The 27,298-nt window shown below is 51.9% G+C and overlaps 1 protein-coding gene across 1 annotated transcript; it reads right to left on the bottom strand.

The window, feature by feature from the left end:
- Positions 1 to 359: 359 nt before the first annotated feature.
- KCNN3 (potassium calcium-activated channel subfamily N member 3) lies at positions 360 to 21,905 on the bottom strand. Its single transcript, XM_053475120.1, has 8 exons — positions 21,032 to 21,905; positions 13,171 to 13,266; positions 7,544 to 7,962; positions 6,593 to 6,734; positions 3,651 to 3,761; positions 1,356 to 1,483; positions 1,173 to 1,242; positions 360 to 975 (listed from the first exon to the last, which is right to left on the bottom strand). The coding sequence occupies exons 1-8, from the start codon at positions 21,797 to 21,799 to the stop codon at positions 679 to 681; spliced, it is 2,031 nt and encodes a 676-aa protein (XP_053331095.1). The 5' UTR covers positions 21,800 to 21,905; the 3' UTR covers positions 360 to 678.
- Positions 21,906 to 27,298: the final 5,393 nt, after the last annotated feature.

The following is a 27,298-nucleotide window of genomic DNA, read 5'->3' as shown; positions in this document are numbered from 1 at the left end:
TATGGTTCGTGTAGCATTATTAGTCCGAGCGCAAACCTGTGCTGAATAAAAGACTTCTGTGACCGCGCGCTCTTTCGAACGCGGTTGCGAAAAATGGCACATGCACGGAGAATGTGGTCTTTGCGTCGGGATAATGCCAAAAAGGTTGTTGCCAAACTTAAAAAATGAAGAAAAAAAAACCACACAGACCCCATTGATGTTCTTCTGTAAGTGGTCCCTGCAAGGTGGAGCCCCCCGCTACGAGCGCTCTTGCCTGTCTCAGAGATCGATGACATTTGGCGCGCAGGCATCAGACTTCACCAATAAAGCTTTTTTTTTGGGGGGGGGGTTCTACGCCCAATAATTTGCCTACACGTCGGAGGTCTGCGTCTGAACCAAGGCGTCTAGGGAAGAACAGTGAGCATTCAGACAGGAGGTTTGAGGGGTGCCTTGTCTTACTTAGCAGGCTACTTGGCAGTGAATGGGTGGCCATGTTTCCATCATTTAGGATGCGTTTGTTTTGCGCCCCACCTGGCGACAGCTTGACCGGCTTCCCGCGGAGAGGGGCTCCTCTGGTTAGCTGAGATTACACGATGGTCTGGAGGCCAGCGAACTGATTACGGAGCTCAATCCCTCCTAATGTTAAGTTGTTAAATCTCACGTTTGGAAGGCTAACGACTGGTGGCTTCCTCTGCCCGCTCAACAGCTGCTGGAACTGGTGTGGGGCGTTGGGAAGGACGCTGAACTGATCCCCATGGGGCTGTCCGAAAGAGGGGTCTGGGGAGTCCCCACAGCAACTCCGAGACCCCGAGACTCCAGGACCACAGAGAGGATGTGCTGCTGCTGCTGTCTGAGCGCGTCCACAATCAGAGCCGGAAGGGTGTTAAACGTGGAGGTGATCTGATCCAACTTGGTTTCCAAGCTGCCAATCTGCTTCTCCAAATCCTCACTCCGATCGTTGAGCTCCGTGATGAGGTCATACATGACGCTCTGCATCTGGGGGAGACAATCTGTCAGCGTGCGCACTCAGGTGGACTTCCCCCGCATGCGCTGTAGCGCTCCCATTGAATCATAACACGACTGGCTATCGCCGATTCCATTGTGAGGGCTACAGTACATGTCTATGTGCGTGTCTATAACATCGTTTGGATGGACCTTGTTGTTGATGACAAAATGATGACAAAATCTCTTACTTTGGAGAGATCCACCAGGGTGTTAGCTTGGTCACTCAGCTTCCTCTGCTCCATCTTCACGTTCCTTAGTCTGCAAGAAGAAGAGAAGCTCATCAGCGATGGCTCATTGCCCGGCGGCGGAGGGTTTCAGAGAGCAGGGGTGGAGGTGGAATGCGCTGCAGCATGGGGGGTTTGTGGACTTACTGGTGAATCGCCTGAAGAAACTTCCTCTGGTGCTTGCGGACTTTGGCGTGGTCTATCTTCTTCAGAAGCTTGGTGTGCTTGTATATCAGCCATGTTTCTCGTAGGACGTTGGCTGCCGCGTTCTTTATCTGCAATGTATTTTGAAGGTTTTAAAGATCAGCATTGCCTGGAACCAAATCACGGGTGTTATAACACAAGTCATGTGAAGGGGTACGTGTGTTTCTGTTCCAGCTGGCCTGGCCTCTGAATTATCACTCTCAGGCCTGGTAGTCAGAGAATAGGCAGCCAGTCCTGATTCAAAGAGTTTTGCAGTTAATCATTTAAATCTCAAATTAAGACTAATGACGAGTGCTTTCTCATCATGACTCTGTCTCTCTTATTCACTTTCTTGCAGTAGCTGTAATGGCGTCTCGGGCAGATAGAGGGTGACAGAGAGTCAGCCATTGGGAGAGAACAAGAGAAATAGGTGGCAATACGCAGAGATCCAGCAGGGGGGTAACACTGGAGTCACAGAAGAATGGCCAAGATGGTGACAGCCTGTAGGCCATATACATCTGGCTGGTAACGGTGCTGTTATAAGGCTGTAAAACAACACAACCCTGCAACTTGGATTGAAATGTTTAATCGTCAACATCCATGCACTGTGTACCCCTTATAGCTCTATACCACTGTACCCCTTATAGCTCTATACCACTGTACCCCTTATAGCTCTATACCACTGTACCCCTTATAGCTCTATACCACTGTACCCCTTATAGCTCTATACCACTGTACCCCTTATAGCTCTATACCACTGTACCCCTTATAGCTCTATACCACGGTACCCCTTATAGCTCTATACCACTGTACCCCTTATAGCTCTATACCACTGTACCCCTTATAGCTCTATACCACTGTACCCCTTATAGCTCTATACCACGGTACCCCTTATAGCTCTATACCACTGTACCCCTTATAGCTGTATACCACTGTACCCCTTATAGCTCTATACCACTGTACCCCTTAAAGCTCTATACCACTGTACCCCTTATAGCTCGTTACCACTGTACCCCTTATAGCTCTATACCACTGTACCCCTTATAGCTGTATACCACTGTACCCCTTATAGCTGTATACCACTGTACCCCTTATAGCTCTATACCACTGTACCCCTTATAGCTCTATACCACTGTACCCCTTATAACTCTATACCACTGTACCCCTTATAGCTCTATACCACTGTACCCCTTATAGCTGTATACCACTGTACCCCTTATAGCTGTATACCACTGTACCCCTTATAGCTCTATACCACTGTACCCCTTATAACTCTATACCACTGTACCCCTTATAGCTCTATACCACGGTACCCCTTAAAGCTCTATACCACTGTACCCCTTATAGCTCTATACCACGGTACCCCTTATAGCTCTATACCACTGTACCCCTTATAGCTCTATACCACTGTACCCCTTATAGCTGTATACCACGGTACCCCTTATAGCTCTATACCACGGTACCCCTTATAGCTCTGTACCACGGTACCCCTTATAGCTCTATACCACTGTACCCCTTATAGCTCTATACCACGGTACCCCTTATAGCTCTATACCACTGTACCCCTTATAGCTCTATACCACGGTACCCCTTATAGCTCTATACCACGGTACCCCTTATAGCTCTATACCACTGTACCCCTTATAGCTCTGTACCACTGTACCCCTTATAGCTCCATACCACTGTATCCCTTATAGCTGTATACCACGGTACCCCTTATAGCTCTATACCACTGTACCCGTTATAGCTCTATACCACTGTACCCCTTATAGCTGTATACCACGGTACCCCTTATAGCTCTATACCACTGTACCCCTTATAGCTGTATACCACGGTACCCCTTATAGCTGTATACCACTGTACCCCTTATAGCTCTATACCACTGTACCCCTTATAGCTGTATACCACGGTACCCCTTATAGCTGTATACCACTGTACCCCTTATAGCTGTATACCACTGTACCCCTTATAGCTGTATACCACGGTACCCCTTATAGCTGTATACCACTGTACCCCTTATAGCTGTATACCACTGTACCCCTTATAGCTGTATACCACGGTACCCCTTATAGCTCTGTACCACTGTACCCCTTATAGCTCTATACCACTGTACCCCTTATAGCTCTATACCACGGTACCCCTTATAGCTCTATACCACTGTACCCCTTATAGCTCCATACCACTGTACCCCTTATAGCTCTATAGAGACGGTTGCAGCAGCTGCGTGTCTATCCTTTGGATTGTGAACGTTCTGCTTACCCGTTTGGTCAGTTGCGTATCCATCATGAAATTGTGGACATGTTTTTCTGCTTTTGTGAGCTCGAGTTTCCTGGCGACCACAGCTACAACCAAGGCTGTGCACCCGGCACCCTTCAAGGGGAGGAAAAAACAAGACTGTGGGAAACTTGGACATTTCGAGCTGATTTTCATTTGATACTCCAAACCCCGTAAATTTCTACCAGCTGTATCTAGTTGTTTCGAACTTCATCTGTTCGTATTTACTGCAGCCACATAGGTTTGTAAGTAAATAGCGCTTGCTGTCGCGGTTTTGGGGTATGCTGCTTGGCACCCAGCCTTCCCAAATATGAACACAAGGAATATCACCTATCCGCTATACATTATAAAGCACCTCAGATAAGTTCCTCCCGGAAGACATAGTATGGGAGAGGGGTATCTGTTTCTGGATACGTTTGAGACTGTACATGGCACACATCTTCCGGATTATCAGCAATCATTTCGGATAATGAAGCGCTTGGGGTTGTTTCACCTGGGACTGGCAACGTGGGCCACGTGATGCAGCCAGTTTACTATTCTGGCCGCTGTAAACTTCCCTTCTGTGCTTAAATCCTTTTTCCGTTGGAAATTTTGTCTGTTGGGGCAAAGTCCTCGTGGTAATCTGTGAATGGAGAGCCCCTTAAACTGCCCAGACTGCACTAGATGGAGGAAGAGGGAGGAAGATAATCTGGAATGATTGGCGAAAAGACGCTTATGGAAGATCTTGGCTGGTTGACTCAATAGAAAGTATTCTAGCCTGGAAGCAGCTCATTATGTCTTCCCCGAAATAAATCCATTCCGTCCGATCGCTCGACTCTGTTGCCAAGTTATCTTCTTGGTTTTCTGCCATTTCCACATTTCCGGTCATTAAGCTCGGTTTCTTCTCTCTTATCCTAATCAAAGAAATGCTGTCACCGTGTGTACATTACCACCTGACTGCTGTCACCGTTTGAACATTACCCCCTTACTTCTGTCACCGTTTGTACTGTACCCCCTGACTGCTGTCGCCGTGTGTACGTTACCCCCTTACTTCTGTCACCGTTTGTACTGTACCCCCTGACTGCTGTCGCCGTGTGTACGTTACCCCCTGACTGCTGTCGCCGTGTGTTCGTTACCCCCTGACTGCTGTCACCATGTGTAGGTTACCCCCTGACTGCTGTCACCGTGTGTACGTTACACCCTGACTGCTGTCACCGTGTGTACGTTACCCCCTGACTGCTGTCACTGCGTGTACTGTACCCCCTGACTGCTGTCACCGTGTGTACGTTACCCCCTGACTGCTGTCACTGTGTGTACGTTACCACCTGACTGCTGTCACCGTGTGTACGTTACCCCCTGACTGCTGTCTCTGTATCTGTTCCCTTCTTAGGCTTCCTTCTGTTGGAAATTTCTTGAAGTGACTTCTAAGTAGGTCAAGAATCATTTAGGTGACAATTCATTCATCATTCATGTGATCTGCAATCAGTGAGATCCACAGCCGGAGCAGAACGCAAGAAAGAGCTGCGCGGGAACGGAGCTGCGCAGGGGCTCCGGGGTCAGGACCCAAAGCTGTAGGCCGTGTGGGAAGCGCGCGGCAGACTGTAATGCCACTTCTTGCCACTGGGCCGTTCATGTACGAGAGCTGTGCTAGTTCTCGGCCCCGGCCCCAGCGGCCTGTCCTGCGACTGTCGTAAAATTGGCCAATGTGACGTAACTCAATGCAGTCTTGGCCCCCAGCTGCCTGTCTTCCTGGCACGTCTGACGCTAACTCAGTTGTATGTTATTCATGATCTGTGGAACAACTAAATATATTGTGCATATCACAATTCGGCGGAGTTGTGACGGCGGTTGCGCATGTTTACACAAACCATTGTGATTCACGCTCGAGCTGCTTTCAGCTCCTTCTAAAACTCCCAGCTTAAACCCTTTCATTTATCGGGGAACTACTCAGATTGCGAATCTCGTGTTGGGTCTTGTAAGAATTACCCCGCGGGTAGCAAGCGGCGCGGTGGGCGTCCGGGTAATCCGGCGAAGCTAATGGCATCGCTCGTGAGAATCTGGAAAGTAAACAATGATTAAACCTATTTACAATTTTTAAAAAAACACCTCGAAAAATACCTTTTTTCTGTTACATATCGCCGGCAGAGCTGCGGCCTACCCCGTTGCCGTGGGAACACAGCTGTAAGGCCTACCACTAAGAGCTCATTACCGTCCTAACGGTAATATTAAATGGGGGGAGTGGGCCACCAGAGACGAGCTGCTTTAAATGAAGGGAAAGCCCTCGCATGAAATGACTCAGCTACAAAAATGGCATTCATTATACAATAAAAAGGGAAAGGCTGGGAGGGGTGAAAAGACGTGGGGCATTTCTTTGCCCACGATTGGCGGGGGTGGGGGGGCGCTGGGGTAGGGTGGCAGGGAGCATATGAATTCCAAAAAAGAAAAGCTTGCAGAATAATTACTGCTGGAATCCAGAGAGAAGATAATTGGGAGCCCTGAATTAGAACGAGATATTTTTAATCACCGGGAGGCTGATTATACGCGGCGAGCTCTGCTGAGATCGCAAATAGTCGCGGCGGTGACGGCGGGGGGGGGTACTGCATTCAGAGCCACATTGTACGTTTAGAAGCAGACGCTCACACATATTGTATGGGAACAGCGTTCAGCTGCTCCGCGCCCTCCCCAGCCTCTGCCGCTCGTCTTCCCACCTCGAGAACAATCCTCCGACAAAACAATAACATCTAATTAAAGCGAGGCAAGACGGCCGTGAGAGAGAGCCCCTCCGTCCGGAATAAAAATGAAATCAAGAAGAGCAGACGGTATTTCTGGATGCCCACCAACCTAGAAACAAAAAGAGTATGTGCGCTGTGATGAGGTCCAAATCTTCCCGCATCCCGGGCTATTATTGTGTTTTACCGAAGCTTTATACTGAAGGCTGCCTCTCTTACCATAATTCCGGTGAGCAGACAGACTCCCTTCCCGCAGTAAGTGTTCGGCACCATATCCCCGTAGCCGATGGACAGAAAAGTGATCGATATGAGCCACATAGCCCCCAGGAAGTTACTGGTCACGTCCTGCTGGTCATGGTATCTGGGGAGAAATACGTCAGCGAGGGATTAGTCCGTCTCTGGAGGCACAGACAAAAATCAAAAAGGACAAAAAAAACTAAAACAAAAGGTCCTGGACATTTCCCGCAAGGAAAGGGGTTAATAAAGCGCTTGTTTGATAGAGCGTTCCCATAGCAGAGCTGTCCAAACCACAAGGCCTGCCGCGTCTCACCGACTGTTAAGGTTTCCTTAATTAACATGCCGCAAATCAAATATGTCAAGTAATAATGTTACTCTGCCTTGGCTGATGGATCACAGTTAATTAAAGAAAGCCGTCTGCATTGTAGGCCTTGCGAGGCTGGCTTCATATGCACACGTTAAACACGAGTGCGTATGGAGTCCACAGCCTTGGGACACTGACCTCGATGGTGGGACAACACGGTGGGAGCCACGTTACCTCCCGATGCCTCAAATCCCCGAAATAAGACCTTCGGCTCTCTGAAGGCCAGGTCTTCCGTTCTGATTGTTCTTTCACATACTCGTGCTCCCTTCATGGGTGCCTTTTGGGTTATTATGACTTAGTGTGTGCTAAACCATGGTTGTCGGCAGCCACAAGGTTTAAAAAGTGTATTAGCCTGGCCCATGATGCAGTCCATTTATTTGCATGCGCTTTATGTTGTAACTTTACTTGTGGTCGCAATAATTTACTTATCGCACCTCTATGGTGTATCATTATCAGAAATGCCCTTACAGGTAGTGAGACAGTAGGTGCACAGAGTCAGAAAGAACCCGTCGTGGTTGTCCCACTTCAGAGGCCATCATTGTATCCCCTGACTCGCAAGATCACCTCACCTCTCGCACACGCGGACGGTCCAGGCTGCTATGATCCACAGGGAGATGCTGAAGACCAGTAGGACTGTCCCCGGGCAGATGGTCATCAAGGTCTTCATCACAAATCGAGTGTTGAAGTTAATCTTGTTGAGCGCCCCGATACTTCGAGAAGAAGCATCTGTGAAAAGCTTACTGTGCAAGAGCATGACCCGAGCGATAAGATAGAGCCTCAGGAACATGGGGATGGACAGGATAATGTCCACGTCTGCCTCCGCCTGGGATGGCGTGTAGGAGAAGGCCAGACGGGCGTTCCAGAAGAACTTGTACTCCCCAGGGATGGGGTGGATGGCACAGATCAGCAGCTCCAGGCTGATGTAGAAGATCCTCTCGTAGGTCATGGCTATCCTCCAGTCGTCTGCACCGTTGTCTATGATGAAGAGCTGCAAGAAAGAGTTGTCTTGAGAAATGAAAAGGCCAACGATTCCCAGTATGCATCTAACCACCTCTTCCTGATTGCCCATTTTAAATGTGGATATTGCAACTTGGTTTTTTACTGGATGCACAACTGAATGGGGAAGGGGCTTGATTTAGAGGAGTGCATGACCCCTGAATTGTTGGGGGTTTTGGTTAATCTGGGTCAGATTAAGGTCAGACCTGCAGGGACGGGCAGGCGTGCCTCTGTTAGAATTTTCCAGGCCTGATATTAAACTGTATCAGAGTGACAGGAGCACCGGCCGCTTCTCCAGTGCACCATTTACAATGTACCGCAGTCCTGGCAGGCTCTCCCCTCTTGGCTTGGCTTCCGGGATTTACAGATCTCTGGCCAGGCTCCCACAGCTTCCAGGTCCTGGGCTGTGTGACTTTGTAGCTGCCTTAGGATGATGGGAATTGGAGTCTACCTTTATGGCAAATGAAAACCCCCTCGGAATATAGCCTCGCCAACCCCTACAGAGCACATAGATCTATCGATTTTCTCATGCTGGGGTCCTCCTCCGCCTGTAAGGCTAATTAGGGATTTCCTAGCACTCTGGATAAATCTATTAACAGCTTTCATGGCCAGGGGCAGGAAAGATGAATTGCAGAATGTAATGATGTAAAGGAGACTGAAGACATAGACATACTTGCCCTTGCACAGATAACGCGCGCCACCTTAATCTATAGGTAGGGCACAGGCACAAGAGTACCACCTGTATCTTTGGTGCCAACAGGGTATAGAAAGGGGACAGGGCTTTGCTGAAGGTATTGGGGAAGCAGTTTTCCAGTGCACTGGAAATAAAGTCCTGAGCAGGGGATCTATGAGACACTGAAGGGGGTAGGATCTTAATGCTTGGCCGTACATGCTGCCAGCTCTGTAATGTTGTGAAATTCTATAGGTCCTTTAGGGATTAGTCGTAGTTGGGGGACTATAGGAAATGGAAACCTGTAGTCTGTAATCTCGGCTAACCACTGAGCTGTCAAAACATGACTGAGCATTACGGGGGTTGCAGTCAGAAAGCAGCTACCCGACGGCTGCCTGTTGTTGCCAAGCTTCTGTTTCCGCGTCGGTGTTGGAGTGGTCATGGCTGTGACAGAGGAGATAGTTCCAAAGAGCAGGCAGGTTTGGGATTAAATGACCGCAACGTGAACAGTCTCCCTGGGGAGGCAGAACCGGCTATTTGGGTAACCATGGGAACTGCATCAAACTCTAAGATTTATCTAATTAGGATTCCCCAGAGAAGGGATCAGACACGGCTCATGGTACGGTCAGGTAGTTTACAGCCACGGATGTAGCGTGCTACACTTGTGTATATATTTAAATGTATGTATTTGCGGGTGGACATCTGCGTCTTGGTTCCTGCTGGGTTGTGGTCTGGCTCCATAGGCAGCATCCTATACCGGCAGTGTTGTAATTTATTGGTTTAGTTAAACTATTTCAACTTTTCCACACTTTGTTCTGTTGTCCTTACCAGAGATACTGCTCACTCCTGACTCGCTCTAACCAGAGATACTGCCCACTCCTGACTCGTCCTAACCAGAGATACTGCCCACTCCTGACTCGCTCTAACCAGAGATGCTGCCCACTCCTGACTCGCTCTAACCAGAGATGCTGCCCACTCCTGACTCGCTCTTACCAGAGATACTGCCTACTCCTGACTCGCTCTAACCAGATATACTGCCCCCTACTGATTCATCCTAACCAGAGACACTGCCCCCTACTGACTCATCCTAACCAGAGATACTGCCCCTCCTGACTCGCTCTAACCACAGATACTGCCCTCTACTGACTCATCCTAACCAGAGATACTGCCCACTCCTGACTCACTCTAACCAGAGAAACTGCCTACTCCTGACTCGCCCTAACCAGAGAAACTGCCTACTCCTGACTCGCTCTAACCAGAGATACTGCCCACTCCTGACTCGTCCTAACCAGAGATACTGCCCACTCCTGACTCGCTCTAACCAGAGATACTGCCCACTCCTGACTCGCTCTTACCAGAGATACTGCCCACTCCTGACTCGCTCTAACCGGAGATACTGCCCACTCCTGACTGATTCTAGCTGGAAATACCTTTGCTTCATGACTGGTCCTAAATTGAGATATCCTTTCTTGACTGATCCTAACTGGAGATATCACCCTCCATTAACTGGTCCCAGTTGGACACAATCCCAGTTGGCACTGGTGCGTACAAACCAGTGGGTGTTGGTTTCCAGTACATGAAGCCTGGTGTAGGCTGTGATCTGTACGCTTGGCCTGAAGCCCTGACGGGGAGAAGCTGTTCTGCTCTCTAACCATTAAACAAACCATTTAAGAAATTGCTTGTACCCAGCTGCTTGCGCGGCTTATTATTATTTATGGGTTTTTTTTCCTTTTCCCAGCTTAGTCAACTTTTCAAAGACAAAAAAAAAAGGCTGTAAGATAATTTCTGCCAAATTATCTGAAGGCAAATGAAACGTGGAGTCTCATCTTTAGTGGGAGGAAAAACTGTAACATGCGGACGGAAGGTGTGAGTGCTGTGGGACGTGGGGTATCGCTGCCCCGTCCACCGGGGTTCTAACATCCAAACAAACCTTTCCCCGGGAATCTGTCTTTTTATTCTTTTCTAAAGATTTCATCTCAGCTTCTATGGCAACGACCTCTCAAGTGTCCCCGGCAAAAATGAAGAAAGAAGCAAAATTTTACATGGTTATTTTGGGTCAGAAATTATGTTTTTAACTCCACATTTAGTCATTAAATTCCGCGTGGGCCGGCACCGTTAGAAATGTATTAATAACGTTCTTGTTGATGCTTTTTGAGGCTTTCATCCTGATTTTAGAGTGTTTGGGGCAGAACATGGAATCGCCGCCCGAGTGGTGCAGGTAACATTATCAGAGCATTAAATGGGCTTATCTCTGGGAGCCTGAAGCATCGCTTTAACCGCACTCTTACCTGCGCGATCACAGCGGAAAAGGAGTTTTACGGGGACGGTGACTTCCAGTGGCTTAGGAAGAGGCCGTGACATTTTATTAAATCCTTTCCGAGATGTTCCTTCTGTACTCGCTGATAGCAAGAAGCCGCTTTCAGAGACAGGAGCATCGAGACCCATCGTGGTCAGAGTTTGTTTCGTATGGTCTCGCCGGAGATGTCTGCCATGGATCCCCCCTTCTCTGGTTATTTGGGAAACGCAGGGCTAGAAAACCCTTGCCGTGGACAGTCTGGGTGCCTGTGAGGCCCAAACTTGTTCAGGTTGGCTGCCGGACGACACATGATGGCCGTCTTGGACCCTCCAGGTTGTGTTTCATCAGTGATTCCTCTCCTACGCGCCGGTACAGAGGGTGCCGGGGGGGGTCGCGAGAAACCCGTCCCCCCGGCTGTACGGTTTTGGGGCCGCGGGCTCTGCACGCCGGCTTTCTCTCAGAACAATCTAATAGCGGAATTAGGCAGAAGCGTTTGTTCGGAAGCCTTTTATAAATCGCTGGCTCCGTGCAGGAAGGTGGGCGAGCGCGGTTCACGCCGTCGCTTTTTATAAAAGGGAGAGCCGCGGGGCGGCAGAAACAGCCGGGGACACGGAGGCTGTGCAGATAAAATCCAAACCGGTTCCCCGCCTGCCCGCTGCGATGGAGCTTTCTGCGTATGGATTTGTTAAATGATTATTTTTTATGGTATGGCCTAGAATTTGGGTGCAAAACAAGTTGTTACGGAGCAGGTGGTGGGGCGAGGAGGTCCTCTCCACGCCGCAGCGGTTTGGGGTACATATTCGCCGGATAAAGCCTTGATTCGTCAGCTGTTGCCGGCCAGCCGTGCCGGAGTCGGTGTACGAAGCAGGTGCACGGCGCCGTAAACATTTCACGCCGCCCGCGCTATTCTTAGAACGGTGGGATTTGCAGGGGGCTGCTTGGGAGGACACTCTGGGGGTCTAACCCGTAAGGCTGTCGTTTGCCGGGTCATGTGCCGGCGGTGGGGGTGCGTTACCCGTCTGAGCGCCGGCGCGCGCGGAGTTAAGCGGCTGATGTTTTACGATTGTGTCAGATTGCAGTGTTCTCTCTGACGGCTGCCAAATTCCCCAAACGTCCTCTGCTGCGTCTCCGTCTTCTGAAAAGCGTTATTTTTTTTTAGTTGTATCGTTTTGTTTTTAGATGTTCTTGGCCGGAGGAAAGTCCTGCGCGACGAGGTGATTTATGCATCACCCAAAGCTTCACTTTGTGGCAGACCCGGTGTTTTGGGAAAGCAATAAGATCCGGGGGGGGGCAGCCGATCGGAGACTAAAACCCCCCCCGGTCTCGTTTTCCTGCCTTTAGTGTTTTCTTCCAGGCGTTGGCCCTAAATCTGGGTTGAATTCCCCGCTCGCCTTGACCGTGAATTGAAGTTTAGAATTGGGGAACGGGAAGTTTATATAACGGAGCTGAAACAATTAACGACTGCAGACCAAGGTCCGGCTGTTTGCTCCGCAGGGGATTCTGTTCCTGTAGCGTGTAGCTATGTTTTTAGTGATTGCGTGTCAGGCTGACTCCGGCTCTCGTATGACGCAGGGGGTTCAATGTAGCAAACTCTGAGCAGCCGGGTGGGATCCCTCGGCGGCGTGGACCCCGCCAAGTTCAGTGCTCGGTAGGAGTCACTGGGGCTTCCAGCGTCTTCTCGCTGCTTTCTTTAACCCCCAGAGAGAGAGAGAGAGAGACAGCTTCATCGCTTATGGCCCCGGAACACAGGGGCCGAGGCACTGGGCCCAAGTGACTGAGCCGTCCCTCTCCATGTCGTGAATGATGACATCATTGTACAGCGATAGACAGGAGACTCGGCTGGGGGTCCCGCTGGTTGGCGCGAGGAGACGAGTGGTCGCGCTGAGCTGATTGGCAGTAGACGGACGTGACAGGCCCGGTTTTGGTATGTTTAGTGCAGGTCGCCGCTGTGCGGGATTACTCATGCGCCGGGCGTCACGAGAAGCACCTGCCCAACTGCGAGACCCTCCAAATGACAAAAGCTCCCGGCGGGGGGATTCCTGTTACCGCACGGAATCCGATACGTCGGGGTGAGCCGTAAGGGCGTGTTATGGCGGGGGGCTCGGTTATCCCGTTACAGGACAGGGATATTAGGCAGGGGAGCGTGCACGGGGTAGTTGTATCAGAATCTGACTCCGGGCGCTGGTGCTTACTGATATTTCACAGTGTACCCACCCCTGTAAGCCGTCACCTACCTGTACCTCCCGCGCATGATAGGCAATGATCAGACCCAAGAGGATAATGGAGGAGAAACTTATAAGGCATTTCAGGGCCAAGGAAAACATGGAGTCCTGCAAGAGAAGAACAGAGTGTCAGGAGGGGGTATACAGAGCAAAATCCCAGGCCCTGCCAACCCTGCCGGGCTGCTGTTCCCTGAACCCATAACCGTTTTACTAAAGCATTTCTTTCTGATAGATGAATCCGCTAAACCACGTGATAGAAGGAGAGCGGGGCGTTTCACTCCCTGATCTCCCTGAGCGTTATGAGAAGCTCCCGCGCGTTTCTCCTGCTGACCCTGTATAATGCGGGGTGGAAAAAACGTGCGGATGTATATGTGTTATATATAGTAATGCTTCTTCATTCATACAGATACATGCTTTTTACACACATACTTTTTTATTTATATGTACAGTGACACGTGTGCATGGATCAGACACGCCAAACTAAGTTAGCCATGATTTACTAGACCTAAAAATGTCACTCACACAGCATGGTGCTGTACACAAAACACACGTGTGCACTGCCCTGTGATACCTTCATACCCAGCAAACATTCTGAGCTCCTTGGGTCGAAAGGGGGTACCTGGGGGCATCAGGTGTTTGGGTGAGATGAGTGCACCTCGGGGTTTGGGTGGGATGGGGGTACTTTGGGGGGATCAGGGGTTTGGGTGGGATGGGGTACCTCTGGGTGTCGGGTTTGGGTGGGATGGGGGTACCTCTGGGCGTTAGGTTTGGGTGGGATGGGGTACCTCTGGGGGTTGGGTTTGGGTGGATGGGGTATCTCTGGGGGTCGGGTTTGGGTGGGATGGGGGTACCTCTGGGCGTAGGGTTTGGGTGGGATGGGGTACCTCTGGGCGTAGGGTTTGGGTGGGATGGGGTACCTCTGGGTGTCGGGTTTGGGTGGATGGGGTACCTCTGGGGGTCGGGTTTGGGTGGGATGGGGTACCTCTGGGCGTAGGGTTTGGGTGGGATGGGGTACCTCTGGGGGTCGGGTTTGGGTGGATGGGGTACCTCTGGGGGTCGGGTTTGGGTGGGATGGGGTACCTCTGGGCGTAGGGTTTGGGTGGATGGGGTACCTCTGGGGGTCGGGTTTGGGTGGATGGGGTACCTCTGGGTGTCGGGTTTGGGTGGGATGGGGTACCTCTGGGCGTAGGGTTTGGGTGGATTGGGTACCTCTGGGTGTTGGGTTTGGGTGGGATGGGGTACCTCTGGGCGTAGGGTTTGGTTGGATGGGGGTACCTCTGGGTGTCGGGTTTGGGTGGGATGGGGGTACCTCTGGGGGTCGGGTTTGGGTGGGATGGGGGTACCTCTGGGCGTTAGGTTTGGGTGGGATGGGGTACCTCTGGGCGTTAGGTTTGGGTGGGATGGGGGTATCTCTGGGGGTCGGGTTTGGGTGGGATGGGGGTACCTCTGGGTGTCAGGTTTGGGTGGATGGGGTACCTCTGGGCGTCGGGTTTGGGTGGGATGGGGTACCTCTGGATGTCGGGTTTGGGTGGATGGGGTACCTCTGGGTGTCGGGTTTGGGTGGGATGGGGGTATCTCTGGGCGTCGGGTTTGGGTGGGATGGGGGTACCTCTGGGCGTCGGGTTTGGGTGGATGGGGGTACCTCTGGGCGTCGGGTTTGGGTGGGATGGGGGTACCTCTGGGTGTCGGGTTTGGGTGGGATGGGGGTACCTCTGGGGGTCGGGTTTGGGTGGATGGGGGTACCTCTGGGCGTCGGGTTTGGGTGGATGGGGTACCTCTGGGCGTCGGGTTTGGGTGGGATGGGGTACCTCTGGGGGTCGGGTTTGGGTGGATGGGGGTACCTCTGGGCGTCGGGTTTGGGTGGGATGGGGTACCTCTGGGCGTCGGGTTTGGGTGGATGGGGGTGCCTCAGATGGGATCGTGCGTTTCGTTTGAATGCCCTTATTGTCATTCAGAGGAGCAGAATGTTTTCCGGTGCCCGCTGCCGTGGGGCTCTGCCAACACAGCCATTAGGAGCCGGCACTCTCTGTCTGAGTGTCAAGGCAGAAAAAATGGCAATAATTAATCCCAATTACCCCGCTCGTTATTTAGGATCCTCAGCGTGTTAACGCTTCGCGGCCCAAGCATGGGTAAACTTGTCATATTTGAATCACTTGTGTTTCTATTTCGCGGAACGCTAGAAAATGTCTTTATAAATGAATCTGCGGAGGCAAAATCTATTCTTCTTCTAAAAGCCCCGCTCCGTCTCACACCCCTAAGGCAAAAGTGCCCTTCTGGCCGTTTGGCATGCCCCGCATTCCCTGTGTACACCACAGGGCTGGGGCAGATGGGCATCGCACACGCTGCAGAGCATCGCACAGTACGCAGAACTCAGAGCATCGCACAGTACGCAGAGCATCGCACAGTACGCAGAGCATCGCACAGTACGCAGAGCATCGCACAGTACGCAGAGCATCGCAGCAAGGGCAGCATGTTGTATGAGTGGTGTGCGAGCTTCTGTGTCCTTAATGCGTTTCAAAATGATAAGTAACTAATTATTGGGGGTGATAGGACGATGCTGTCTCTTGTGATTAGCGCTCACTCTGTAGCATACGTCTCACAATTCAGTCCAGATATGAACCTCACTGACTCTTCCCAGTTGTTTTTCCTCCTCCTTCCTGAATGTAGGGCCGTTACCTGTCATTGAGGACAGAAGAAAAAGGAGTGAAAGCTCACTAGGTTATCGTAAGAGCAGCTATGCCAGGACGGGGTCTCCTCAGTGACTTCTCCGGCGAGGGACCCCCCGCTCGTTTCTCAGCCGGCGCTTCTTGTTCTGTAGTCTATACATTGAGATGAGCCCAGTGATCGCACGCGGTTCCTCTGTTTCTGGATATTTGCCTCAGATGCCCCCATTATCCAAAGTCTAAAAATATCTGCAGACGCCCCGCGTCCCGGGGGCCCCATTACTCAGCGCCGTGTTTTTCTTCCATTGACAGGCCGGGGCAGGAAGGTTTACCGGGTGTTTACGGGGAGAGCCTAAAATGAAACCGGTCACCGCTCCCCGTCAGCCTGTTGGCGATAGTAAACACCTCGGGCTCCAAATATTCTTCAACTGCAAAGGCTGGCTGAGGGTTGTGAGATTTGTTGCCGCACGTAGTGAATTGCTCGTTGTATAATTAAATGCAGATTCCTGTGTCTGGATCCCAGGGCAGAACCCTTAATGCATAGGGCAGGGCTGGACAGCGTGCTGCTGATAACATTACAACTCCCAGCACGCCCAGTCTGCTCCTTGCTGGCCCCCTTTCCCAGTTTAGTGATGTCAGAAGTCTTCTTGACCGCCCTCCTCTATCAGACTGCCCTTGAACCCGCAGGCGGGGTGGCAGGAGTGGCACTTCCAGTTTTTCTGGCCCTTATCTGGTCCCCGTCCGCCGGCAGCTTTTGATGAATCCCCTCGCTGCCGCCGTGCAGAGAAGCTGATTATTTAGAATCGATTTGGCATTTGATTTGTTATCTCGGTCCTGCGCGGCTCCGGCTCCTTCTCTCTCTCGCTGTCGGATAAGCCCCGAGGCTTTGTTCTGTTAATTACATATAAACGAGTTTCCGAGCTGATAAATGCGCGCCGGGAAAAACTCGAGCAGCACGCGCTCGAAACGCAACCATACGGCCGCAGCTTATAGAACGTGGGAGCGCGCAGGAGGCGGCTGGGAGTGATGCTTTAATGTTTGCCGTACATACGTGTTCCCGTACATACGAATCCAGGGATCGCTCCCTCTGCCAATAAGCAACGAGCTGCTGCTTCGCCGTGGCTTCCTTGTCTGGCTGGCTGAGGGTGATCGGTGGGACTGTCCCCAGCTCTGTGACCAGGACCTCCGGCTTCTCTCTGGACTGGGACAAACGCGTGGAAGAGCACGGGTACCCCCTGAGCTCTCCTCTGACTGCCGCGTCACTCAGTAGGCAGAAGGAGTCGTCGGGCCGGCGATGGGATGACGCCCCAGCGGGGGCCAGTAACGTGGCTTTGGGGTTTGTGGACGTCTTTCCCTGTTATGGACACGAAGATTTTTAAATACTTCAACACGGCCCCGGCGAGGCTTCCCCTCGGATGCGCATGGTCTCACCAGCCAGTGTGTCTGTGTTTTATTTGCCCCAGGGGGGCTGTTAGGCATCTCGCTTCTGCCACCCACCCTGTGCCCCCCTTCCTTTCCTCAGAAATGTCCAGTTCAGAGAGAGGTGCGTTCCGGATCTCCCAAACTGAGGACTGCATCTCCCATGATGCTTTGCCAGGCTGAGAGTCCGTGCACCTGCTGTGACCTGTATCAAAAACAAAGTAAGCCCTTGGCCTCGTCTTAGGTTCAGGAGCCGAGTGCCTATCCAGTTGGTGTTTAAATTCTACCACCTCTGCTGGGAGACTGTTCCGCCGATCTACCACCCTTTCTCTCATTACTGGAATGTGTATGAAATTCTTTGTTGATGAAGCATAAAGGATGCGATGGATTGTCTCTGGGGTATGAAAGGTGCATTATAATTACAGTGTGGCATTGTGGGTAAAATGCGTCATACTCTTTGCATGAATGAGTTCTCCATGAACCTCGCGATACAGAAATAATGACAGTGCCGATGGAGGGGAAGATATTTATAGTTGCACTGAACAGAAGCACACGCTAACAACCTGATCGCCTGAGTCTTGTTCCAGAACCGGCTGTGCGCAAAGGGGCTGCGCTTTGCCCCCTATACATGGTCCGGGGCCTGCACAAAATAGCCATAGTTTCTACTGTTTGATGTCATCACGCTGTGCCCTGTCTTTCCGAAAACCAGACTCACCATATAGGTGGTAGCCCGAAGTGTGATGGAGTGAGCCAACTGGCCTACGCAGGAGCCCCTTCACCAAGTACACTGCCGGTCCGGCAATAGTCAGGCGGCAGAAAATACAGGTGATCTTGGGAGCGTACCCTCACCTGTCCCGGAGTAATAAGCAGGGAAAGGGAATTCCAGGAAGCTTGGGAGGAGATCATGTCGGCCTGAATACAGAATAAAGTAACGGCCATTACTCCTGCGTTTGATGTTCCTCCAGAAGCAGCCGCTCTCGCGGTGACATAACCTGCAGTCCATCGCATTCTCATCTCAAGTCACACTGACGGCAGTGTCTCGTCCAGTACACCCCAGTATGGATCGGTCTCGGCCCCCGGGGCCCCCGCACTAATCTCACACACCATCGTCCCAGCAGGAAACAGGAGATCCCCATATCTAATGCCCCAGAGGAAGGGGGAGGACAAACTGAAATCTCACTGGTGATTCAGGGCAATTCGGAGGAGGCTGTGCCCAGGGTCAGCCTCCGGCCAAAACAAATGCAAAACCCCCTGGGTAATGTGGCTCGGACCCCGGGGAGTGTGGCTCGGACCCCGGGGAGTGTGGCTCGGACCCCGGGGAGCGTGGCTCGGACCCCGGGTAGTGTGGCTCGGACCCCGAGGAGTGTGGCTAGGACCCCGGGTAGTGTGGCTCGGACCCCGAGGAGTGTGGCTAGGACCCCGGGTAGTGTGGCTCGGACCCCGAGGAGTGTGGCTAGGACCCCGGGTAGTGTGGCTCGGACCCCGGGAATTCACAGGAGGTGTTTTAAGGGATTCATCTGAGTAGGGGCAGCTCCGGCCCTTCCCCGGCTAGTAACAGCTCGGACTCTGGGACCGCATGGAGGGGCCACGCAGAGCCCACTGCACCCGGGTCCATGCTGCGGCTGAGGGCTGCTGTGTGTGAGGGTTTCCCGTGTGTATAGACAGATGATACTTGGTACTCCTGTATGTTGCGCTGCTGAATACAGACTGCATGTACCACAGCGGTACTCGGTACTGCTTTACACTGCAGGTGTCTTGTTACAGTGATGGGATAGATAACTGTTCATGGGTTAATAGCCTTTAACCCTTAGTGTACTGTATCCTTTCTATGTGCCGGGAGTAATGAAATGCTAGCGTCATTAACCCTTAGTGCTTCTTCCTCTTCGTACTAATGGCAAGCGTTGGGATATTAACCCTTAGTCTGCCAAGTTCTCTTTCTATACAGGGACTAAAGACAGGCTGGAGGTTTTTAACCCATTAGCAACGTCATTAGAATGGGAAATATTGATTTTCCTTCTAACGATGATGGAGGGATTAGGATATCCGTGAGTCCCACATCCCCGGCAGCACCTTTAACCCTCGCACTGCCGTGTCTGGGCTGGTCCTGGCTGGCCCAATCAGAAAGATGCGCTGATGTGCAGCAAATCAGATTAGCATTTCACATTTCCTGGAATTAGGTACAATTAAGCCATGAAGCAGGGAAAACAGCAATCTATTACCAGAGGCCTGTAAATGCCTTCGACAGATGCCCCCTCGCCGTCATACGGCCCCAAACCATGTAGCAGAAACATGACCTTTAATCTTAAGGAAGACGCCAAAGATGTGGGAAGCAAACGGACCACTCATAGAATCCGCTGCCACGCTTAGGGCCACGTTATCTGGCTTCACAGTTCGGGGGCTGTATCTGCGATTTAGTTACCCTGTAAGGGTAGTAGCCCAGACGGGTAAAGACCCTCGGAGAAGACTCTGCGTCCCCCTGCTAGCCATAGGAGGAATGTACACGGTAATGTGACAGCTGCAGGTGTCTCTTGTTAGGCGAACGTCCCCTTTCTCTGGAGAAACATGACTTCCCAACGGCCACGGTGGTCCCCAGTGCTGAGCAGCCAGCTGGTGGCCATCAGCCCCCGAGCCCAACCTGCCCAGGACTCTCATACACGATGTGCCGCACAATCCGCTTACCGATGGTTGGATATACAGTAATTCCCGTTATGCACCCGCTTCCGGTGGATAATCATCTCTAAAAGCCAGCTTGGAAAGTCTCCTTACGTGATCACCACAAGATGCCACTTATGGGTCACTCTCATCAACACCCCCCCCCCCCGCCACTGAGATATGCTTAGGCCAGCCTTAAATCCAGCAAGGTTTACACTCAACAGGTAGCACTCTGTCTGTCAATAATGGGCAGCCAGTCAAAGAAAGTGTTTCCTATCGCTGACCAAGCATAATGGGAGTTATGTCTCCACACCAGGTGGAGATCTACCTGTTGGCTGCCCCTGGTGGTTGCCGAGAGCCGGCAATAACCTCATCACATTAATTACAGGGAAAGAGCTGAACGTTCCTCAGCAAAGGCAAGGAGCAGGATGGGTCTGGGCAGAGCACAGGAAGGCACGGACCCCGCTGCACGCTGAGGAATGCATCTTATTGCTCATTCTGCTCGCTTCCCACGGAAGGTGCTTAAAAATCAAAGCAGATTCTCAGTCACCACCAAAGGAGGAAAACAAAACAGATTGGAGAGCTCGGCCGTCGCCTCCCCGGAGCGGGGCAGATTGAAGGCTTTTCTCTGCGTCGCTGATGGCAGGCGATACGAGAGCCCTCGCTGATCACTGCGATGAGGGGGGCTCTCAGACGCACACCTCCTGCCTGCCATTCCCTGACACCTGTAGCCATTTTACTCCCGGCATTCGAGCGCACACACACACACAACACACATACACATCACACACAACACACATACACATCACACATCACACATAACGCATCGTGCCTTGGGAATGTCATTCATTTCCCTGACACCGTGCTGGGTAGGAAGCACTGATTATGTATCCGTGCTGGCATTTAACTCTTGTTGGTACACGGAGATTGGCACGGAAAGAGTTAGTCGGCGCCCAAGGCGGGTGCGATGGCGCGACACTGCCGGCATTCACTTGCACCCGCTCTTCGGAGCAGATGGGCTAAGCAAGCATAGAAGCCATTTTATTTCTTTAACTGTAAGATCGCATCTGGCACGCTCAGACGTTAATGTCACCCCCTCTCGTCGCACAACCCCCGTAGCGCGGAGAGAAAAACCCTACCTTTTCGTACAAACCCCACGACAGTTCGGTCTCAATGACCATTATAACTATTCCAAACATCCCGAAAATCAGAGCGTAGTCACTGAGCCGCTTCCTCTTCTCGAAAAGCGCCCTCCTGTGCCCCAGCTTGTATCCGATATTTTGATTTTTCCTCTTGTTGGCTTTCGGGTAGTTGTTGGCGCTGCTATTGCCTGAGTTTTGGTGGTTGTGAGTGGCGTTGGGGTGATGGTGCAAAGTCTGGTTGGAGCGGTGTTCATCCTTGGACGAGATGACTATCTCCGGTGGGACGCTGGAGTTGAAGATCTGTAGAGGTTGGCTTTCCGGCTCCGACTCTATCAGATTCCTTCTGGAGGCACTTAGTCGGCTGAGGGGCTTCATCACTCCTCCCGTGTACTTACAGGAGCTCATGGCTATTTCGGTGAATGGGTTGCTGTCCCTTCTGTGCACGAGAGGGCTGGCTTGTCTGTGCTTGCATCCTCCGCCAGCTCCACTTGTAGATGCTGAAGTTGGAGAGTGTCCAACCAAGTGGTCATTTAAATTGTGCTGGCTGCCCTGCCTGGAGGAAGGGTGGAGAGCCGTGGTGTTGGTGGAAGGAGGAGCCCTAAAAACAGTTGGTGAGGAGTGCAACAGGCTGTGGTGATAGGTCTGGCCGTGGAGCTGGTTCAGAGCGGGGTGCTGGCCCTCGTCCCCGGGTGCGGGACACTGACACTTGGGCTCCTCTTCCATATCCCCGACTCCCGAATCATGGAAGTGACCAGACGTGTCCATGGTGTGGAGATGACTGGGTACCTTCAGCCCCCCAATCCTGGCGTTCTGAATGGGGATCCAAATTGAGAAGGAAAAAGGATAATGAGGGTCTCCAGAGTGCTGTCGGACCCCCTGCCGTCTCCTAGAGGCAGCTCCCGGACATCATTATGAGACAAGGTGCCTGTGACTAGGAGGGAGATGTGAGAGTGTCTGCCTCTTCCTTCAACAGCCCTCTCGCCTCCCGGTTACCAAGCCAAGCCCACCACTCAGCAGCCGCCTCTCATTGGCTCAGCTGGCGATTGTGACAGCCCGGCCCAGCACCGTCGCTTTAACCTTTCCACATCTACAGAGGTAAACGCGCCCCCCCCCTCAGGTAACCGTGACATGTGCATGTCTGCCACCCCCTGGGGACTGTGGCAATAACTGCCCCTGGGGAAGGTTCCTGGTGAACACGAAACCCTCGTGAGTATCTCCCGAGCGGCTTCACCCAGCCGTCTCTTATACCAAGAATGTGAAGGCATGTTCGGCGGCTACTAAAACCGACTACACGGGAGAGCTCAGAGCCATACATTAATAAGAAGCCGAGCCCTTGGCCGTGTCTGTTTTATGTAGCTTGGATTTTGTGCCATGGCACTGAAAGGGTTCATTAAAACACTCCACAAGCAGAGCCATCAGGGAATGCGCCGTTACGGTGCTGGCACTGAAAGTGTTAAGGGGCTATTGATTGGAAAGCCCGTAATGGATTGGGTGCCGGAGAAGTTTATTCATTAATGTCCTTCGTCCACGCGTCGCCCGCACGCTAAACCCCGTAAAAAGGAAAGCATTCTTATTATTCGTACTTTACACCCCAAAGTCGGGAGATGTTAACCTGTTATTTGCCAGTGTGCGCAGTACGGGTGACAGAAAGAGAGGACGTTGACCATAAGAGCTCACGTAAGAGTTAAAGGGACCGGCCGGCGGGAGCTCGCATTACTTTGCAGGCTCCTTAACCCTTCCGCTTCCAGACAGCTAAGCCATGCTTTGTGGTTAGAAGTGCGGCTGACCGGAGCGCCCGAATGCAGGGAGGCGCATGGCTAAGCGCTGCTTTCACTTATTTAGCTGCCGATGTCGCCTGAACCCCACAATCTGACGAGCAACACCCCAATTCCACAGATGGAAATCTAAAGTTTGCGTTGCGTGTCCTCCGTGTCTCTGCCGGGAAGGGTTGCCATGGACACAGCCGGTTTTTTTTATTTCGTTTTTTTTCTCCCCGAGATGTTATTTGTGGGGAGGGGAGTCGCACGTCTGTCTCTGGCAGCCGTTATAATAGGTGGCCGTGCTGTGTCACTTTGGCTAATTAGTCATCTTGGGCATCCCGCACACTTTATTTAAAGCACTGCACTCTTTGAAGGGTTAAAAACATAAATTATTACAGATTTTAATCGCTTGCACCAGACTGGGGGGGAGCAGGGTGAAAACCGCTGGGGCCGCATTCAGTGCGTGCTTTTGTGTCACATGACAGTTATGGGTTCCCGGCAAAAATAATAAAATTAGCATGAATCCGAAATGATTTTTGGGAAGGGATTTGTGTTTCAACAAGAAGGGAAAGTGGAACTGCACCTTTAAATACATTAAAGAAACAAATGCACCATCCCGCCCCAGGGCCACCGGTATCTAATCCGCACAGCGCCTCTAATTCCAGGCTGGCCTTTGGCAAGACAGAGTTTTCTGAGGATCATGGGAGTGGTAGTTCACCTCGCCCCCCCCCCACATCAGCCGTTAATGGAGCTGTCACCCGAGGGGGGATTCTCCCGCAAGGTGTCATAGCTTGCCGGTGACCCCCGTGTCACACATCGCACGCGTACCGAGAGGTGAGAAGAATAGCAGAGGTGCAACCACACGAGGAGCCCCCCTCCGCACGCGCTCTCGGGCTCCATTTAAAGCGCCGTCTGCCACGTTCGCGCCGTTTCTTCCGGGTGATATTCCAGGGAAGGCTTCTAGCCGAGCTTTTATTTATAGAAGCAAAAATTGGAGTTTTCTGACATAAACCGAACGATGCGCAGCCACAAGTAAATGTGTAAAGCGCTCACGCAAACGGACGATGGAGCGAAAGGCAGTGGGTACATGGAGTGGCCACTTGGCAGAGTAATCAGCTAAATGCCGGGGACAGGACTGGGTGAGGGGAGAGGCGCTGTCCAGGATTCCCGCTGCCACCGGTTTGGACTCTCGCCTGCTGAGCATCTTGGGAGTGGTGGCTCGCTAGCTGGAGTGGCAAAGGCTCTAGGGTTTAGAGCTTTTGAGTGGCAGAAAATGGCTCATTGTTGTAGATTGTAAGGCAGATGAGCCCTTATGGCTGCTCATCCTCCCAAATCACATCTGTCTCAGCCCCCATGCCACCCCATGCATTCACAAACTGGATGTGTTGTTATGTAAGCTTCAGGGCTTCTAACAGTCTTTGTAATTGGGGCATCCCTCACTTTTAATTTAATAAGTGCTAGCTCTTTAGCCGAGGTGTCTATGAAAACCCCAATGCGTTTGCTTCTTAGCTTGAGGGAGCACGTGGCAATTACCGGAAAGGAGTTTCAGAGCTGAGGAAATGTATGGACAAATCATTGATCCCAAGAGCTTTCAATCTAATTATGTGTAGCCTCAATCAGCCTCCTGACTTAGGGTCCAATGTTTGGTCCAATAAGCCAGATGCTCAGCGGACAGATGGCGCTCAACACGATTCTCACGCGTCCCAAGAGTTCTTTCCAAGAAGTTAACCCTGTGGTGACTGGGCAGCTTGAGGAGCAGATCTCCCCCAGTGGCGCGGCTCCATAAGCTGATTCCCCTTCCATTCCTATTAATTATGTGGAACAGCAGGCCAGGGCTGCGCAGGGAGGATTGTGGAGCTGATCCCTTTTCAAGGTCGGGCTCCCAAGCAGATGTGGCTAGTGAAAGTCCTTGGAACAGCAGGGGCCAGAGCTGGGCCGGTATGTGCTGCAAATATTAGTCCTCCCCATACACTGCGGTGCCTGTTATTACCCCTCCATGGACCGTGATACGTGACCGGTTGGGTCATTCATCAAAGACAGATCTTGTTTAAATGGCCCAAAACCGTGCCCTTTGGACTAGGCGGGTTAAATTAGTACAGATGATGTGCCAACTGGAGATTTTCTGCCACTGACTGGCTGTAGTGATGAGTTTTGTACAGTGGCATTAAAAAAATCCAGCCCCCCCTGCACATGCACAGCACTATATTTACACACACCAACATACTTATATACCCACAGTAACATACTAAAATACATGCATACACACTGCAATATACATACACACAGTAGCCTATTTATATAACACCCACAGTAACACACATACACACTATAACATACTTACACGCATGCACGCAGTAACACAGACACGCACATACACATAATACGTTTTTAGTAGCTGGTGCAGGCTTCAGCCGCTCTGCCGGTGAGTTTGCCGGCTAAAATGGCCCCTCTGTTCTCAGTCCCCGCATTGCCGCTCGAAGTCTTGTAGGTGTCGTTCGATGTCCTTCTCCGTCACTACGAACCATTTAAAGGCAGCATAGGACAACTCGGGCCGGTTGTGTGCTTCGGGGTTAGAGGGCTTGATCCGTCGCGCTGTAGGGGTGACGCAGAGCGCTTCTCTTCTGGTTAATTTGGACTCCCATTGGCAATAGAGCCAGTAAAGGGATTAATAACACAATGAGCCCCAACTCAGAGAAACAGAGGGTTTGGCCGGGGTGTCTGTAGTGGTGGAACGGGGGGCGCACAAAACATACACACAGTAACACACTAAGACATGTACACCCAGTAATGCAACCCCCCCAGACAGACTGGGCTTGTATGTCTGCGAGGAAATTATTGAGACCTCGGCAGGCTCTTCCTATCTTATCAGCTTGTATCGTAGACGGCGATATGAGGTTCCTGGGAGCTTTCCCAGTTACCACCCTACGGCCCCGACCACAGGCGCAGCTAACGTACGTGATATAGGAAGGACTGTTTAACCTTTCAAATGCCAGGGACGTATTAGCTGGATCTCAGGCATCCAGAGGGTTCACTACGGGGGCAGTGCATACACCTTGCTTTTGGTGTTTATCGGTGTGAGCGCGGCCCGTCGCTCCCGGGCGGATGCTGCGTTCGGAAAAGGCCGGAGACAGACGGTGCGTTCTTCCTGCGACCAGTTTAGTGAATAGCCCCCATCCAGCGAAAGGACAGAGGCTGCTGCTCGGCCCGCCAGGTCCGAGTACGAGTTTCACTGGAGCTCCCCGTTTAATGGGCACCCGGCTCTTTGCGGTTATATTCAGCGGATTCCCTGGAGATGATCGCAGGAAGCACGCGGGGAGGAAGCTTTCATTTCACATAAATTAGCAGCCGCGAGGTGCAAAGGGAGCCGTGAACCGCCACGCCGCGCAGGAGCTGTTTATAGACTCTGCTTTTAGTTTGCGCCCTGACGCCTGCTCGTTACTGTGTGTTTCAGTCGTTCTGTTTAATACTGACATCACCGCAGATGATGACATCACCATTCTTGTACAATTTCCTTGAGGCAAAGAGCCGAGACGTGTTCATGCAGGTTACATACGAGTGAGTGGAGTCACCCGCAGACAGGCCTAAGGCCCCTCCACGGGGCTGCGGCTCGCTTAGCTTTAGGATGCAGTAATGGCTTTCATACAGGGGCATTCCTGGAGATGTTGCTATGGTGACTACAAGTGGTTTTTTCAGATTGCTTCATTAGTTGTTTCTGTGTTAAGTGGCCTGCTCAGCCGGGCTTCCCGATTGCAGCGGCCAATATGTCTCCCGTGTGGGGACAGAGGGAGGTGGATTCGTGGATCTGCCCCCCAGTATGGGTTCTAGACACATATTCTCCCATACACTCTCTCCTCTCACACACACAAAGCTGGTCTGCACCTTTCTCAGGCCCTCTCCTCTCGCACACGTTTCCCTCCCTCTCGTACACACACTCTACTTTCTCTCTCGCTCCCCTCTCACATACATGCATGCAAACACTCCGTTCCCCCTGTCGCTCATACTCCGTTCCCCCTGTCGCTCATACTCCGTTCTCCCTGTCGCGCATACTCTGTTCTCCCTGTCGCGCATACTCTGTTCTCCCTGTCGCGCATACTCCGTTCTCCCCGTCGCGCATACTCCGTTCCCCGTCGCGCATACTCCGTTCCCCCTGTCGCGCATACTCTGTTCTCCCTGTCGCGCATACTCTGTTCTCCCTGTCGCGCATACTCTGTTCTCCCTGTCGCGCATACTCCGTTCTCCCTGTCGCGCATACTCCGTTCTCCCCGTCGCTCATACTCCTTTCTCCCTGTCGCTCATACTCCTTTCTCCCTGTCGCCCATACTCCTTTCTCCCTGTCGCTCATACTCTGTTCTCCCTGTCGCTCATACTCCGTTCCCCCTGTCGCTCATACTCTGTTCCCCCTGTCGCTCATACTCCGTTCCCCCTGTCGCTCATACTCCGTTCCCCCTGTCGCTCATACTCCGTTCCCCCTGTCGCTCATACTCCGTTCCCCCTGTCGCTCATA

Source organism: Spea bombifrons, chromosome 9, assembly GCF_027358695.1.
Source record: "Spea bombifrons isolate aSpeBom1 chromosome 9, aSpeBom1.2.pri, whole genome shotgun sequence".
NCBI classification, from domain to species: Eukaryota; Metazoa; Chordata; class Amphibia; order Anura; family Pelobatidae; genus Spea; species Spea bombifrons.
Note: the sequence above shows the minus strand (reverse complement) of the source record. Positions and strands in the feature narration are given on the sequence as shown.

What these genes read in the sequence shown, in the direction of transcription:
- KCNN3 (XM_053475120.1), bottom strand. Translation starts at nt 21,799, where the DNA reads ATGGACACGTCTGGTCACTTCCATGATTCGGGAGTCGGGGATATGGAA. An exon ending in ATCATGCGCGGGAGGTACAG is followed by an intron (nt 7,963 to 13,170) that starts GTAGGTGACGGC and finishes TCTTTCTTGCAG; the next exon opens with CTCTTCATCATAGACAACGG. An exon ending in ATACGCAACTGACCAAACGG is followed by an intron (nt 1,484 to 3,650) that starts GTAAGCAGAACG and finishes AATACATTGCAG; the next exon opens with ATAAAGAACGCGGCAGCCAA.